General features: G+C 41.3%; 1 protein-coding gene across 6 annotated transcripts in view; it reads right to left on the bottom strand.

Moving 5' to 3' along the window:
* PELI1 (pellino E3 ubiquitin protein ligase 1) overlaps nucleotides 1-18,054 on the bottom strand; it is a 47,343-nt gene extending 29,289 nt beyond the window's left edge. For 2 of the 6 annotated variants that reach the window (XM_075035565.1, XM_075035567.1), the window contains exons 1-3: nucleotides 17,644-18,054; nucleotides 16,913-16,971; nucleotides 4,238-4,399 (exon numbers count right to left, since the gene is read on the bottom strand). In XM_075035565.1, coding sequence (XP_074891666.1) covers nucleotides 4,238-4,292 — 55 coding nt within the window. In that variant the 5' untranslated portion in view covers nucleotides 4,293-4,399; nucleotides 16,913-16,971; nucleotides 17,644-18,054. Of the gene's footprint in view, nucleotides 1-4,237; nucleotides 4,400-16,912; nucleotides 17,609-17,643 lie in introns of those variants that run through there. The other 4 variants (XM_075035568.1, XM_075035566.1, XM_075035570.1 and 1 more) reach the window with 4 other exon arrangements.
* Between the last annotated feature and the right edge of the window lie 258 nt (nucleotides 18,055-18,312).

Genomic DNA, 18,312 nt, shown 5'->3' with positions numbered 1-18,312 from the left:
AATGAACTACCAATATGGCAAAGTCAACATAGCCAATTTGACACTGAACAACCAGAAAGAGTTTATGAAGTGTCAGGCAAGTGGGACAAAGGCTACAAGTTTGTCAGGCTGATCAGCTGAAGACAACTAACAGGCAAGTTGCTGCCTTTAGTAGTATGTATTGCCTGGATGCAACTTAGTGGCAGACATTTCACTTAGAATTTCAAAAACAAATTCTCAAGCATGCTCAGTCTCACTTCAGCTTCAACACCAGCTATAGAAGTAATGTACATTCTCTAAACATAAAGGAAAGAAAAGACTCTCTGGCTTCACAGCCACTGTTGTACTTAAACTCTTTAGAACTCTGAATTCATTCTGTACTTTTAGCATTTCACTGATGAAAGTGTGTGAATTTCATGCTCCCAAAATAAACTCTGAACTCTACACATAAATACAGCACTGTCACAAGCTTGCCCTCCTCTAGCCTCTCTTTTATAATACTTATTCCTTGTCTGTAAACATGACTGCTAGGACAAAAAGATGCGAGGTCAGGGGCACCAAACAACCCTAAAATGCTATCAACACTATAGAATGTTACCAAACCAACATAATGAGGAGTTTATCAGCTCCAATAATTTTACTAGTTTCTGAGGTGAAGCATTTTTCTTTTGGTAACCACTTCCAAGCTGACTGAGGCTTTTTTTCCTTGTTAGAAGGGAGACACTTCATTTTAATTGCATAAAAATTTTAAAAAACAACAATAAAAACAGGCAAATACAAAAACCTATCTTCTAAAAAAAGTCTTCATTTCAAAACCAAGCTGTGATCGAAGCTTTTTATTTTGAAAGTATAGTTTAATAACATGGTGGAAAAGAACATGTATCAGTAACATTAGATATACGGCTATATAATTTTCATCACATTTAAAATCTATCAAAGTTATAGTACCTATCTCATATTAGAACTAAGAATTTTTTTCTTATAATTACTGAAGAGAAGGATACAAACATCATAGCCAAAATTCAGAAGCACAACTGTTGACACCAAGCTTCAGTCCTGAAACTTGCCCAACGAGAACTGTGAGTTAGAGCTCAGCACCTGTGAAGCAAAGCACCACTTCTGGGAATAACTGTGCATTCCTAGTTCTGCGACGGAGAGCTATTTTTTACTGCTTCTGGTATTAAAACTAAGCATGCTCATGTTTGCTGGACTGGGATTTGCAAAAAGTCCAACTGTGGGAGTAATTGTGTGTTTTACTTCTAGATCCTTCTTTTAAGAACAGGATCAAGCCTAACATTAAGGGGTGCAAGTTTAGCAATTACTGGGCTTCTTTTTATACCTAGACCTGTCTTTTCAGGTCTCCCGCCCTCACTCAGCAAAATGAAAAGGTTAATACAATCACAATGTGATTTCTGTCCCAACATCCACATATGTTACCAATTTTTTTTATTAACATACTTAAATATCTGTGTTTCTCCCGAAGTTATAGCATGGTGCTTATTCCTTAACTTTTGATATAGAAGTCTACCTAAACCCAAAACAATACCGCTATAGTTGTATACACTGAAGCAGCAAGATTTGTCTTTACCTGCAAAAATAAAGGTCCAGAATACAAAAGTTAAGCAAAGATAGCAGAAGACCTAACACAAAAGGATATTGAAATATTACAATCAAAACTCCCAGTGAAGTGGCAGCCAACTGAAATCAAAGATCCTAAGAAAAGCTTTCTTGTTAATCGGAAGCAACATGGAATCTCTTTCCGACCAGAAATGCACAGAGTAATCTAAAGCAGCTCCAGTGCACAGAAGACCGCATCCTTTGACAAAACTTCAGCCTTTCGGATAGCTGCTTGCAAACTCAACATGCTCCAAAGATAGTTTTTACTGTGACACAAATGAAGACTCTCAAATTAAATAAAAAAATAAAAACACTTGCAGCCTCTAAGTTTAGTCCAGATTGGAATACTGCAAAAAGATCCTCTACCTTAAGTGTCTTTTTAAAGCATCCCAAAACCATTAGTTAGAAGGATAATCTAAATAAAGCCATTGTTAAAAAAATATAACTACATCATACCATGGCTGGAACAGCTAAGGAACTGGTCAGGGAGGAAAGATTATTTCCTGGCACAGTAATGTAGCAACAGACCAAGTTCTCTCTCTCTTTTTATTATTAAGCCTTCAAAATGTTTCACAAAAATAAAGCTGAGGTTTGTAGCTCGTCTGTTTAACAGATGATCAATTGTATTGGGCAGCAGGACTAGGCATACTGTGCAAAAAAAAAGAAAAAAAGTAAAAGCATACTTAGCAAGGAAAAGAAACTGAAGTCCAAATTCTGGTTTTGTTCATTTACCAGGCCACCTCACCAAACCTGATACCTAAGCCCAATTATGCAGGTACAAGTAAGGATTCAACTGCATTGAAGGCAACTGAATTAACCAGCATAAGCAAGATTGCGATCAGCCTACTGAAGCAAGACTGTACTAGAGCAGATCTGGGCTGGACATGTAATTTAATTCACCACTCTGATTTTGGATAAGCCCCAGACCTTCAGAATAATTACAGTGTCGTCAGAGACAATGCTTAATGTCAGTTATAGTATTTGAGTTGTGTACTGTTTGTCTGAAGAGATGAAGCACTCAAAAGCCAGGTACCTTCCAGCTTCTCAAGCCACTAGCTTCAACTGTGTTCCACAACTCTTAAGGAATGACCCTCTTACTAAGTTTGTTGCAAGTATTTTGGCTTATACACAAGTACTTGAACATGGTAAGTCCTGTCTGACCTACCACATTTCATTAGATAGGAACTTCTTCCTAACAGATGAGACTCCTGAACTGATAAAACAAAGCTCTAACAGCTATACTACTATTAAAGCTTCAGACCACACTGTGCTATCTGTTGAGCTTCACCTTGAAATGCACTGGCAGAGTTAAGTAATTTTGAAATAAGAGTTCACTCATGATAGAAACTTGACAGAAAATTGAGAGGCACAGTGGAATACACAGCTGATGAGAAACTAAAATAAACATGCAGCATGAATTCAAGTCAGCAAACTCACATGAACTAATGAAGTGGCATTTTCTATACTTAAAATGTTTTGGGCTGTTAACCACCAATACTGACTGCTCATAACTAGTTTTAGGACTTCAGCAGTTGAAACAAAAATAGCAGCCATTGAAGTACTGATACCTTTGATCATGAAAAACATTATTATGATTAGTATCTCATGCCTATTTGCTCCAATCCCATGAGATGTAAAATAAAACTGTAAACATTTTCAAAGTTATATGCCAAAAGTCTTCTCACTATTAATCACACACATTGTACTTGAGGTTGTACTCTCAATTTCGCTAGCATTAACTTGGTATGAAAACTGGTCCAAGCAAGGAAAAGTTGATATTCTCACAACACCACATTACTACTTTGGTGCAAGCAATAGTGAGAGGAGGCAGCAGCTGTTGTCCTCAAACCAGAGGGCTAAGGAAAAAGAACAAGCCACAGATCCATTCACAGACAAAGCTATGGGAAGAAATGCAATAATTTTAAGCCTACCACATAAGGGCATATAGTCAGTCTAATGACAAAACATAAGACACAGCTCCCTGAACCTCTTAGAAAACGCTTGCGATTAAATTTGTTTGTCTCAAGTTAGTGAGAAAAGTCAGCTTGTGGAAAAACTCTGGTCAGTAGGTCTGGAGCAAAAAAGGGTGCAGGGCTGCACAACTCAGATCTGGGGAGCAGGGGGTCTATGTGTGTGCACAGGCCAGGGAGATGAGAGGGAGGAGGCATTGTTCTCAGCAGGCAATAAATATTGTATCAGCTCAGAGCCTCTGGAAACAACCTTCAGCAGAAATTCAACATTAGGGCATGAGAAAGTACAATTTGGTACAGCTTAGGAGGCAGCTCTCTAATATAATCATCTGCAGTTTTATAAAAGCTGCTGGTCATTGCTGTACAGAGATGCTGTCCAACGAACAACTTAAACCATTCTCTCTCCACTTTAAAAAAACCCACAATGTTTAGAGAACAAATAGTGTTACAGACAGTAACAGCAAGACAATACTAATAGTTTGTATTGTTCTACACTTGTACTTCTAGCAACTAATCTCAACCAAAATCTTAAAGATATAAATAAAAGATCTATTTTAAGGGAATTCTAGAAGTAGTTACTGAAATTTCTCTTCAAATTTTTCATCTGAAGAAGTTTAGGTACAAGTAGACAAGTCTGTTCTCTTAAAGCAACTGTGTAGATGTAAACTCACCATGTCCAAGAACCATGAGATTGTAACCGCACTTCCACTTGGATTTACGATACATAATGAAAAGTCACACTCGCAGAGGGAAAATGACCTGTTGATGATGGTGGCTGTCAACAATGGGTTCAGATCAGTTAGCTGCTAGTGCAGACAGGACATTTTTCAACACTGCGAGAGAAAGTCAGAGCAAGACCATATGGTTAAGCCCCATCCACATTAGCACCAAATTGCTAGCATCAGCAATTGAGAACTGTCAGCTGGGAGAGGCAGAGGTGGGAAGTCTACCTGTTGCTCACAGCCACTGTAAAGAATGGTTTCATAGAGTTTTATCAATGTTGGCTCAGTGTCCACTGGAGTAAATGCATTCTGAGAAAAGCATGAATAACATGTCTTTGAACATAGCATATACTCTTGTGTCCAGTCAGCATTGCTAGTGCAGAGCAACTCATACAGTCAGTTGTTCAAAATTATTCAAGGAATTCAGTTACCAGTCAGTTGGTTTCAGCATGCTCAAGATTTACTGAAATTTAAGAGTATGTTCTGGAATTATACTGGATAAGTCTAAGTTTTACATTTACAGAAGATTTGACAGTTGCCAGTAAGCATTAGACAAGCAGTGTCAGCAGACCCCCTGGCTATATGCTATTCAAGACCATGCAAAATAAAGGGATGAAAGAGCTGGCTTTAACTTCAAACTACTTTGAGTAGGGGGAGCTGGAGCAGATGATCTCCAGAGTCCCTTTCCAAAATAAATTATTCTATTCATTGATGAACCTGGCCACGAGTGCAGAGGCATGAGCTTCACATGCAAAGACAGAAGCACTACAACACAGAACTATTATTTATCACCTATTCTCATGACCTGCAGGAATGCCTGCACTTAGTTGTTACCACTAAGATATAGCAGGAGTGCATTCTGTCGTTAAACAACTTTAAGGCAGCATAAAACACCACTGCCTCCAAAAGCAGCATCCCTGCCTGCTGCCCTGCATTTAGACACTTAAGTTTCTTGCACAACCATAGTGTCCACAGATTCATGCCCCAATCTGTTCCTCAGTTGGATTTACTAGGTTCCATGCATGCATCTGAACGCAGGACAGGAAGAGACAGCTGGGACCACCTTTCATATAGTGGACTTTGTGTTCGTTTCCAGAAAAAGAGCAAATTATGTACTTTTAAATGCATGGGCTAATTAATAGTGAGACGACAGGAAATAGAGTTTGTTCCTGAGCAGTACTTAAAAGCTGTGTTTAATCTTGAAAAACAAGGGAACATAACTACTCCTATTCTTAACTTTGGAGCTATTTTTTTCTTTATACTCACTCTTCTATTAAACTGATTTTGTTCCTTTAGGTAACAAAAGCTACATTCACCAGCAAAGGACAGCTTAGTACAGCAATAATCTTATTAGCATGCATACTGAGTTAATACTAAGCTTATATAAAGGAAATTTGAAAATTAAGCTTGAAAACAAGCACAGTAACAGCAATCAACTAAAAATTTTAAATTCTGTCTCAGTTACAAAAGCACATTTATAACAGTCTTTTCTACTGTCTTCATCAGATTTAGTCATTTCCTGTACATTTCTCCATAGGACAATTTTTCTATTACAGTTTTTGCTATGCTTGGGTGTCTAGGACTTGGGACAACTCGAGAGACAAGAGGAAGACAAGCACCATCAGTCTGCTCAGTTCTGCAGCACAATGTAGTACCAATTCTTATAAGGAACACCACCAAGATAAAAATTACCAAAACCCTTTTGGGAGGCAAAAATGAGGCACAGTTTGTCTGCTAACATTAATGCAAGTTACTTCCATAACCAGTTGCTACAATAAAACTCAGGTATACTAACATTAACACATCTTAGGATCCAGTTGCAAAAACTCTTCTACCAATAATTCTTCCAAATCGGTCATCTGGTTGCATGCTGGGAAAGCATCTTCTGGCACCGCTCGGCAAAGGTAAACTGCAGAAATTGAACAGGTCCTAACAGAGACTCCAGCACGTGTTCTAAGGTGGAATGAGTAGACAGGTGGAAGACAGAAAATACAGTCTCTGAAGACTGTGGGATAGTATCTGAAGACTAATCCCTATCCTTAAGATGGAGTAAAGTCTGAACTATAAACTATGGCTGAGGACTGGACAACAGAAGTTAGACTTAAAACCACACTCAATCCATCAGCATAAGCGTTAGGCCTAACAAAAAACAGAGTGACATGATTAAGCCTAAAATGAAGACTAACTTGGAATTCCCACATACTTCAATTACAATAATGACTATTAATAGGGAGTGTAGAACTCCTCGGGATTTAAGTCTCTCTGTATCAAGAGATGCCTCTCTTCCCCACTTAGATGCACATCTTTGAAGAGCTGAGCAACTTTATCAACACTAGCAGAAGGTAAAGTTGCAAAGCAGAAACCAAAACAGACTGTCATTTAATAAAAGGAGGCTCAGCAGAAAGAGTAAGAGGCAGAGGAGGAAAAACTAGGCTCCGCTGAGTGCCATGTTCTTCCACACAAGCACAATGGAAGGGAATCCTGCTCCACTCTGCGGGCTACGAGCCACCTGGCCAGAAGCCATGCTTATGCACAGCTACTTGGCCCTGAGGGTTGAAAATAAAAGATGAACATCCAAAATACAAGGCCAGCAGACATAGCTGTCAGGCAGGGATCAGCAGACCTAACGACTGTAGCATTATGAATGCTCCAACCCGTGTTGGTTGGCTGTTCTGCACTATACCCTATTCTTTCCCTCAGTTATTTCCTTCCTCATCTACCTACCGTAACTCCTACTTGTGCTCTGTTTCTCTCCCCTACCTCTTCCCTTTTTTTGTCTCTTCAGAGTCCAAGGTCTTACAGGCAGACTTCTATTCATACAGCATACAAGCACTGCAAAATGAAACTTCACAATTTTTGGTATGTTTAGCTGATTGTTACAGTCCTTTTCCATCTCAGGTTTTTATAAAATTCAAGTTTCTTGAAAAACAGTTGATGTACTCTATAATGCTAACCTTAGTCACAGAATACCAGTAGTATTAAAGACGGGAGTTCACAAATAACGCAGTGTGCTGATTTAGCTTCTGTAAATGGAGAATTTGGCCACTGCAGAGACATCTGATCTACAGCTCTCACTCACATAAACAGTCCCTAGCCACACAAATAAAGACTGTCAAGATCCTTCCCCAAATTCCTGCAGGGAAAAGAAATTAAAACGATAGCAGATTGGATGGAACAGCTCTAAGAAAAATCAATAATGGTAGCTGTAAAATCTAAAATTAAAGTAAGTCTGGTTTTGATGCTTTCAGTACACACAGTACATTAAATTTGGCGTAAGCCCAATGGAACATGAAGTACTTGTGGACAATGTCTGCCAAGAGCTAGAAATATAGCACTTAGACTTTAAAGAACAAACAGAAAGCCTCAGACTATTTCTACTTTATGCATCTGAAAAAAAAAATAAATCAAGGTGATCTTTCTGAGGGAACATTTGTATTAAATCTAATTGGTGTGCTTTGTGTAATACTGAACTGAGCATATGCCGACTGGCAGAGAATCTGTATTTGTCATTTTATAATCCATTCCACTTGTGACAAAGGTTACAAACAGACATTATACCTCCCCATATTCCAAATCACCATGATTTCCTCCTTAGCATCAGGCTTATGCCTCAGATAAGCTCTGTACCTGGTCCTTCGTCACACTGACACTCCAAACATCTGACACGGTGGAAGCAGAAGACAGACATGGGAAGCATGAACTTAGGGAACTCACACTGCTCTGTCAGTTTTTTCACCCACCTTCACATTTTTTGGTACTTCATTAGTTTACATGCCTCAGAGCAGAGCTAGATTTGATTAGTAACTGAATACTAATTCACATTTCTGTAGCAGCCTCCAAACATTAGCAAATTAAGCATCAACACACCTGTGAGTTCCTCACCTTTATTAAAATAGGGACCAAAAAAAGGGGAGACAAGACTAACACCCATCTGGGGCTTTGGAGACATCATCCATCACACAGGTTCCTCTCCCCACCACCTCCCATACACTGAGCTCCTAGTTGGACAGAAGACTAGAGCACAATTCTAGCTTTGTTAGGTTTTCTGCTATTATATGTGGGAGGGCTTACACATCCTTTTCCACATCTCCCAGGGATTCAGGAGGGAACACACCCCTCCTGTCTTCAAGGCCAGTACAAGGCACTGACAGAGAAGGATTGCAGCCCCAGCTCTGCTTTGGGAAACTGGAGAGCAAGAGAAGAGAAAACAGGCGATGCTACACTTGACATCTGCCCAGAGCAATGCAAGAAACTTCTCATGCTATCTTACTCTACATGCAAGCCAAACACTATCTAGATCTTTAAAACTACTACTTCTTGATGACTGAGGTTTTGAAATATATAACAAAACAGCCAGATAAATTTGACTGTTAATACTCCTCATTAATAGCTGTAAAATAATAGCAGCATGCCTACAGTGGTTGCTATTGCGGACTAAGACTGAAAGACACCAGATGCTTGCTACACATGCTTATTGACACAGTAAATAAGCTCTTCACTTCCTCCTGCAACTGGTCCCTCTTGGCTTTAAGGTAAAGGTTAACTCTTCCCTCATCTTGTGGATCAGGCTCCTATCTCTGCTCCTTTTTAGACAGTGCCAACTTAAACAAGCTCCTCCCCAAAGTTACAGTAAGTGAAAGATTGCAGGAAAATGCTTGTAACACTTTCCCTCTAGAGGCAGGAGTTTCCCTTGCTAACTATGCATATCTCAGAACAGTGAAATATGAAGTTATTTCAATGAAGAAAAATTAAATAGTGCATATATATTGGCATAGAAATTCAAAAGTAGTTGCTGTATCTAAGTCACAAGTGGCTTATAAGCTCCCAGATTTTACTACAGTATCCTGGCCTTTCTCAGCCAACAGTGAGAGGTACAGGGACCTACCCTATGTTCACATCTGCTGCTCAAAAAGCCTCAGACAAAGCTAATACACTGGTCACAGTACTGACTGTAAAAATACGCACATGTGCAAGAAAAAAAAATAGATAAAAATAAAAGCTACTCATGTATTTATCTGTTCGCATGATCAAGTTGACTTCCTCAACTTCAGCAGGTGGCTGACTGCCTCAACAGAATAATGCAACACTTCTTTAAAAAAACAAAAGAAAAAACCAGCCAGCTGCTACCCTCACCATGGTACACTCCAGCCCTCTGCAACAACCTTGAGTAGTTTACAGAAACCTTAACCAACAGGCAACAGTTCATGCTGCACCAAAAGGGAAAACTCTACTGGAATGATATTTCTCATCCACCACATACAGCACCAAATGAACGCTAAACAATTGATGTGGGCTATCAGCAGCATAGTAATTACCTCATTAAAAAAAAAGAAAGATCAAAGAACAAAGATCCAGTATGATGGATCCACCTACCACAGGAATCAAGAAGAGATGACTTGGCCATGAAAGTCATCTAAGCACAAGGGGGTGATCAACTGTCTTCAGACTAACATGCATTACAATATAATTTGTCTTAAACTTGGTCTGCTAATCCCAAGGTATGACATGCAATTATATATACATATGATTTTTATATATATGGTTTATATGTATGTATATAAAAACATATATAATGGTTTAACTATAAGAGGTGCAGGGACAGCAGGTTAGAGCAGGAAGCAGCCCTTATCTGAAGGGTCAGCACTACCACCACAAATTTGCCTCAACATTATCACACGAGAAAAAGAACAAATGAAACACTCCAACAGCCTACTTTGGGGCCTTCTGGTTCTCTGCACTACCTATCTGAAAAAAAATGTTTAGATCTTTTCCCTGTTAAAAAGCAGTTTTTGCGGATTGCCCCCATAAGTTTCAGGGAATTGGAGCTGGATCTCTCCCAGCTCTTTGCTTAAAGTACATTAAACAAATACCCCCTAACACAAATAGCAGGTGTTGAAGTTAGGTGTTACCACGATGACTTGTTTTACAGTTTGACTATTATCTTCTCCCCTCTAACTATTCAACTTCTAATCATCACTACTGATGTTAAAAATATTTTAACATTACAATGCCAATTAAACAGAACCTATATCCAACACAAGAACAAGCTGGAAACATTTCCTGGGTAAAAAGAGAGATGGTCTTTACATGGGGCTTTAATTCATTCTTTTAAAGCAGAAAAAGAGGACAAAAGACTAAATCACTTGAACATACCAAATCTTTAACAAGTAAGCATACAGCAAGCAATATTCCTCCTCCTCTTGAGCCCAAGTTTACCGAGCTCATCTGTGTTGGCCATTCAAGCCTATGTTGTGTCCTAGTGCTAAGATAGGACCATCCACCACTCAAGCACAGAAGATAGATTATACTAGCACACACTTTGTTTAAGGAAAAACATCCCCTAGGAAGCTGTGCATGGACAGCCAATCACTCATGCCACTTGTGGGCATCATACAGCTTTTTGTGGAGTTCTGAAAGCGGCATTCCTAAATTCGAAACTAAATTACCATCAAAGTTTGATCATGAAAATGGAAATAGCAATATTAGCTGAACAGTCCCTAACTCTGGTTTCCCATACATGAGTAGTCAGTAGCTCTGGTTTCCTACACATGAAGAGCTCTCCCAGTTTCTATCGGAAGATTTTGACATCCTTAGTAGCATGTTACATTTTCTTTCCTAAATTCAAAACAGAGCGCTTGCCCAGTAGAAAGGAGCCAGATTCAAGAGGAAGCAGATACCCTACCTGCAACATCAGCTAAGGGTTGAGGCCCCTGTACTCCTTTTCACTGTAGAACAGAAGTTCAAAATCATCTTCCATAGCCTTGAAATACAGCAATTCAAATACCTTTGTGCATTTATTTTCTTCCATGTTGAGCATTCCTCAGAGTATTTAAAGTGGCTCAGGAAAAAGCAAACTAAGCCAAAGAAAAAAATTAGTGGGAAATGGCGGAACTGACATTTTTAGAATTAGCATTTTATCCCAAGAGGTGCATTAAAGAAGGAAAATAAGCAACAAGTTCTTTAAAAGGAAGCAAATTACTTTGTAGTAAGCCTCCATGTGTGATGCATTTTGGATTTTTTCTCCTAACCTCACTCCAAATAAATAGTTCAGCTACAGGATATGACAAAAAAGCCATTACTTATTTGCCCAGTTGAACCTTGTGTTAAACCATGATTAAGGCAACATTTATTCTTGCAAAAAATATTGTACTAAACTACAACTGCTTCAGATAAGTAGAAAGGATATCAAGGTAGCATCAGACAAAAATCTCAGCATACATATTAACACTTAAGAGAAGGAGCCTTGAGATTTCTTAGCAGGAATTCTTCAGGGACCACTTTTATCATTTAACACAAACAATTTGTCTTAAGACAAAGAAAATACATATGAAGTACTCAAGTTTGTACGATTTCAAAATCAAGTCCTTACTATTTAATACTGCTCAACCACTAAAAGCAGAAGGAAGTGAGGGCAGAGAAAGTGGGCACTTTGGGGCAGATCTGTAACCGTCAGAGAGGCACGATCTTAACACAAGAAAAGGAACTACAAACACATGAAACCCTAAGCTTGATTTTGCTATTAGCTTAATGTTGTCTTACAGCATCCCAATGGACTTGATGGTTAAAAGGGCCATATGTGCAGGCTACATAGAGGCACATTAGTTCCCATACCTAAAGCCCACAGTTCCGCCTAGGTGCTTCATTTGCTGCCCTGGCTGGTGCTGATCACTTTTGGGGCAAAGATGACCAGCTGGATGGAAAGATTTCAAGCTACATCTAACACAGAGATGCCAGTTTGGTTGCCCTGACCCAAAGAGCAATTAAGACATTCATGTTGTAGACCCAGGTCAAGGGGTTACCATCCTAAAGGACACGCTGGCAGAAGGGAGGGAGAAACTAACTCAACAGCTGCTACTTTCCATTTGCTCGCTACTCCATTCAGATGAACAGACAGACAATTAAGCGGGAGCACTGAAGAGGCAAGCAGGACAGGGTGAGATGCTCAGATCAGATCACTAAGTTTGCTCTCACTATGCCTCCAGAAACTCTTGCAGGCCTTGAGCTCCACCAATGCCAATGGCAAATCTTAACAAAAACAAATCAGTCCCTTCACATCTGATCTCTATCCCCCACCTTGCCCATGAAAGAAAATGGGTACCCCAGCTCAGGAAAGAGTATTTTTAAGTGTTTGTAACAAAGCCCAATGGGCTATATACTTGCAGAAACATTGCATACTTGAAATACAAGCAGCTAAGTACATCCAGGCAGATGAACAAATTGACAATAGAAGCAAAACAACATTGATGGTGGTCTACCTAAAGAAAATTCTGGCTAGGCAGCAGTTCATGTTTTGTTTATTGTTTTTCTGGTTTGGGGGGTTTTATTTGGGTTTTTTTAACCATCTTCTCTTGAAGTCCTATCTCCAATAAACTATCCCCCAAAGAATCTTACTCAACCAAATTGCTCCAATAAACTATCTTCCAAGCACCTACAAAATATTTTTTGATATATCCCTCTCGCTCAAAACCTCAATCAATCCACAAAACAGCATTCTCTAGTAGCTATTCATATTATCAACTATCCTAATAATAATTAAAAAAAACATTCTGTAGATCATTTCTGGTTTAAGTCTATTTAACTTCAGCTTTTTCCTGCCTTCCTTGCTGTTCATTTCTGTGCTATGCTGGAGACTTGTCTACAATGCAGAGCCTCAGCCACTATAGCAAATGTTACAGACCCACAAATTGAAATGCAGCATTTAGTGACAAAAGCTTTTCTGCCAAAACCACCATGCTTATCTCCCTGAATACCAAATATGTAAACTAACAGGCTGACAAAAGCACTCTATCATCAAAAGCTTGCCTACATCTGGGACTTTGATTAACTTCTGTTAATTAATTGGTGCAATTGCTCACCCCAACACATACATGCCCACCCTATCTAATATAGCCAGACCAGCACCTCTCCAGCCCAACTATCTCTGTACTATTAATAAAACTCCTCCCAAAAGGAATGCTTTTCTCCCTTCTAAAAACACATTTATGCAATTATCTGCTATAAACAGGGTCGGCACAGAAAAACATCTGGTTGACATAGCTTTATAGCTAACATCAAGGGAGATCAAGAGCATTTTGAGCCAGCATGACACGTATCCAAAGTCTTCTACCACATACTCTACTGGTGAACAAGGAGAGTACTGCAATGTGAGTGTGAATCGAACTCATCCTCTTCCCAACAGCAATATAATTATGGGACCCCAGTAAAAGGTTTTGACCGCTCCTGCTCTGACAACTGCCATATACCTTCAATTAGAAGAGCAAAATTATAGGACACTCCCAATGTTGAAACCACAGCCAGAAATGCACTGCAAGGTTCAGTCCACTCTGCTCTTGACTGCATGAGATTTGAGCCCAAAATTCAGCATTTATATAAGTATGTACCATGGATGGCAGTCAAGTCACTATGATTGAATTCAGCAGCATGGATTAAGAAACAAGGTCAGAAGATTAACTTTAACTACCTAGTCATGAACTGAACTGTGCTCCTGCATGGCAGGGACCGAAGGATACCATCAATCTTTAACCAAATGCTTCCAGCCAGGCGCTGCATTCAGTCTGAATCAAACAAGCTGCTGACTAGTTCACACTTGAGCCCACGTCCCCAAACACCACCTTACAGCATTTACACCTGGTATGCCAGCCAGGAGACGCTGCTGGAGCAAGACTGGTATTTATGACCACCTACCTTCAGCACAGGGTGTCAGCAGAGGAGAACAGACTTTTGCTGTAGAGCCTGTAGTTTCTAGTGAACTATTATACATCCACTCATGACTACAGGGTTATTCCAGAAAGGTCATTTTGAGCAGCTAGCAACATTTGGTGCTCCAAATCACATGACACGGGTCAGCAAAAGACGACCATGGCATAGGGCTCACCTAGGTAGCCCGTAAGCCACGCTCTCACTCGTGCAAAGCACCAAAGCACCTCTTCCTACTTGAAGCAAGATCTCCTTTTCAAATAAATATAAATACAGGATACTTGGAAAAGAACATATTCATAGTGCAAAGCTGTAATTCTTCTGCAAATTAAGTTATTGTCAATAGTTTTTACTGCTTTTAGGAGAAAGTGGCAACAGAGTAGAGCTTGGTTTTTTTAGTTTAAGCATGATTCCTAGCATGCCAAAGAACTTCTGTCTTTTTCAACCTGGAAGGCAGGTTTTTGAATAAATCAATTCAAGCACTTTAAACAAGAAACACTTACAATCGCTTGTGACTATTAATTGCAGCGTCTACTTCAAAACATTAAGGCCACAAAGAACACCACAATGCTACCCTATTACCCCAGCCCACACCTAGCTGCCCACTGGAGAGCCTACAGCAGTACAGGGAGGGAAATCCATCCCACAAGCTGCCCACAGACTCCTGGGAGACACAGAGCCACTTCAGCTTCACCCAACTGACACGAGTTGCACCTCATGGGATCAGAACTAAACTCCTATTGACCTTCTTCCCCATGAATCTTTCCATCCAGGTAGACTAACTGAGCCCGATTACAGATGCAATATTAATTTCAGTAGAATCAGGGGACTATAGTAGGAGTATGAGATTTACTGGTGCATCCTGTTAACCAGTAGATTGAAAGGAAACAGAAACTAGATCAGATGGAAACATGCTTAACTTTTTTCCACTGAAACTCTCTCAGCAGTATTTAGAGGTGCTCAACCTACTTCCTACACCATCTCTTTGCTGTCACTTCCTTTGACAGTTCATCAGCACACTTGTGAATCTGGAGATGAAGGAACAAACGTCTGGGAAGCAAAAGAGCTGGACTTTTTTCTCTTGATGCCACCTACAGTCAAAACTTTTACGATCTAACCAGCAAGGCACACAGTGACCAGCTAGCAACAAGTACCTCCAATTACTGGCATCCTGCAGAATTCCTAATCAACTGTGTAATTCCATTTACAAGTATGCACTTAAAGGTGACTTTAATTTCTCATGAAACACCCTCATTCTTCCCTTTTTAACTCAGGGCAGGGATTAGCATCTACAAAAATCTTTGGTTTTCTCCTTTCCTGTACTCCAGAGCTCCTGTCTAAGAAGACATTTTATATCAAAATATACTTGTAATTAGTTCCTTCCAAATGAGTAAGAGTTTTAAATACCACTGGCTCCAAGCAGATGATGCTCTATTTTGCATCTACAAACACACAGTCACTAGCTAGCAATCCTGAAGTGAAATGATCCTGTTTTCCATGCCTAGTTTCTTAACAGAAACCAGTATTGATACCAAAATACAAAAAGGTTGTAGCAGATAGACTTTATACTAACATCTAAGTTCTGCTTTAACTGAAATACTAGTAGTTACTCAAAATTTTAATTTCCAAGATGAACACTAGCACGGTGACCTGCTGCATTGAGAAATACGTTTGTGTTTAGTAAGAATGGAAACGTTCATTAGGCACACTTCACAAGACTATACTCAGCATAATGTAGGCACTCCTACAAGTTTAATTCATTTAAAATAGGAGACGTTTAAGCTTAAGGTACCCAGCAGTTGCCTACATAAAACTAAACACATTCCTAAGGCTTCCTGCCTGGCCATTGATATGACTTCAAAAAGAGTTAGGACACTTTATTTTACATGGCACTAAAAGAGTCTAATTTACCAACTATGGGTGGTTAATTTTCTACAAACCAGGCTTTTTCTTGGGGGGGAAGGAGGGCAGGGGAGAGGAGAGGGGGAAGCGTCCCATGCAGACATCTGAATTTTGGCACTACATTACTCACTCTGAAATTGTTGCACTAAAATATTACAAAGCCACGGACCACACAACAACACATGCAAAAAAAAATCTGGGTAGCCTGTCTGGCTGAAGCTTTCACCTCCACTAACCTACTGACGCCTTTCGGCGCAAAAAGCAACAAAAGATGTATCATCAACAGGTCATCTGGCTGCTTCTTTGTGAAGAAAAAAAAAAATGAAAAGCTGCTGAACAGAAACCGGAAACGGCCTTTTTTCCCCCGGCTTTCCCCCCGCCCCTCATGCGTGTTAAAATGGAAAAAATAAACCCATCGTTATTCAGATGCAGAACCACCAGCTCTATCTAGCTGAAATGCTTTGTAATTTTACTTGCCAAGTAGTGTGTTTTCAAGGCAGAGGAGTCCCAGCAAAAACAAATGGGTGGCCTTTAAAAGGTAAGGCCAGAAAGACGAGCATTACAGCTAGACTTGCTTTTTGCTTGCATGTATTCTAGAAGCTGCATTTTTGCAGAGGTGAAATAGCTGCAGTTTTTGAGGGGGTAGTTAAAACAAAAACAAAGCGGGGGAAAAAAAAAGAAACAAGCTTTCATTATAAAAACATAATAATTACTTTAAAACATCCCCTTTAAGAGGCAAAAATTATTCAGCTGAAAACACAACTGCTCCTCCTCTCCCCTGCCTTTAAAAATTTTCTCCATGGCTGTTACAGGCAGAAATGTCCCCCTGTTATTAGCTCTTCCTGAAACCGCATTATTTAACTACGTGGGGAAAAAAAAAAAAAAAAAAAAAAAAGAGCGAAAAGAAAAACCCGACTAAAGTTGCACTGGATGGCAGGCTGCTCACAAAAGAGCCAAGGCTAGGGATACGGGAGAGAAACCTTGTAATTTCCCCAAGAAGCTTAAAATTAAAAAGACACAACTTACCTACCGGCTATCTGGATTCTTCCAGAGTAAAACAACATCAAATTTGGGAGAGCTAGGGGCTGAAAAAAAAGAAGCAAGCTTTCCCACCAAGATTTTGCAGGTTAACAACAGCAAAACAAAATCCCCCTTTGTTTTGTTTTCACCCGCCTGCGTGCTGCTCCCATTCAGCGCTCCAGCACAGGGGGCTGCGATAAATGGAGCCTAGACTTCAGGGGGGACTCTTTCCTTCCCGAAAAAAAATAAACGTAACACCACCACCGCCAAAAAAACCCACCCCCCGAATTCAACAAAACCTCGGAGTCCAAATACTGAACGATTTTTTTTCCTTCCTTTTTTTTTTAAAGTGATGTTTTTCCCGAGGGCAGGCGGCTCGGCGGCCGCTCCGTGACAAAGAGCTTCCCCAGCACATCCAGCCCCAGAGCGGGGCTCGGCCAACTCCGGTGGGTGGGAGGGAAAAAAAGAAACAAACAAAAACAAACAAACAAACAAAAAAAGAAAACAAACTCCCCAATCCCGCAGGAAAAAAAAAATAAAAATAGAAAATTATTTTTAAAACAGCAACAAAAAGGCAGCCCTGCCGAGGCGCAGCACAAAGCGCGCAGGGCAGCGGGGAAGGAAGGTACGGGGGGAGAAGCAGCCCCAGGAAGCGGGCAGCCCCTGGGCAGGCCCCCAGCCCTCCTCACGATACGGACGCGCGGCTGGGGCTCTGTCGCGACTGGCGCGATACTCACCCCAGGGAGGAAGGAAGCAGAGGGAAGAGGCACCCCACGCCGGCAGCCGCAACTCCCCGAGGCGGCGGGAGGAGGCCGGGAGCGGGTGGAAAGGAAAAGGGCAGCCTCAGCCCTCAGCCTCCGTCCCCGTCTCCTCACAGCCGCACGGAGGACGATAGCCCCGGCTGGGCGAGAGCCGAAGGAGCCTCCGCAGCGCTCCCCCCGGCCCCCGCGGGCTCCGGCGGGCCGGCGCTGCGAGCCACAAGCCGGGAAGCAGCGACGGCAGCTGCCGGGAAGCGGCCGGAGAGAACGACCCGACCGACGCCGGCTCCACCGCCCTCACAACGACCGACTCCTCCTCCGCTGCCGCGCCTGCTCTCCCCTCGCCTCGCCTCCCCTCACCGCGCCGCCCGCCCTCTGGATCGGCCGCCGCCGCGCGTTCGCGATTCCCACCGGCGGGGGCGGGGCGGGGGGCGGGGCGCGGGGCCCCGCCCCTCACGGGGCCCCGCCCCTCACGGGGCCCCGCCCGCCCCTGCCGCCGCCCCGCGGCATGACGGGACTTGTAGTACCGCCCCCTTGCCCCGGCCGCGGGGAGCTGCGCTGTGTCCGCACACCTGTACGGCTCCGCGTCGGGGGGGTGTCTACGGGTATGTATGCACATATATGTGTATACTCACACATATATACATG

The sequence above is a fragment of the Buteo buteo genome, chromosome 9 (genome assembly GCF_964188355.1).
Source record: "Buteo buteo chromosome 9, bButBut1.hap1.1, whole genome shotgun sequence".
Taxonomy (NCBI): Eukaryota; Metazoa; Chordata; class Aves; order Accipitriformes; family Accipitridae; genus Buteo; species Buteo buteo.
The sequence above is the reverse complement of the archived record's forward strand: the minus strand, read 5'-3'. Positions and strand labels throughout refer to the sequence as shown.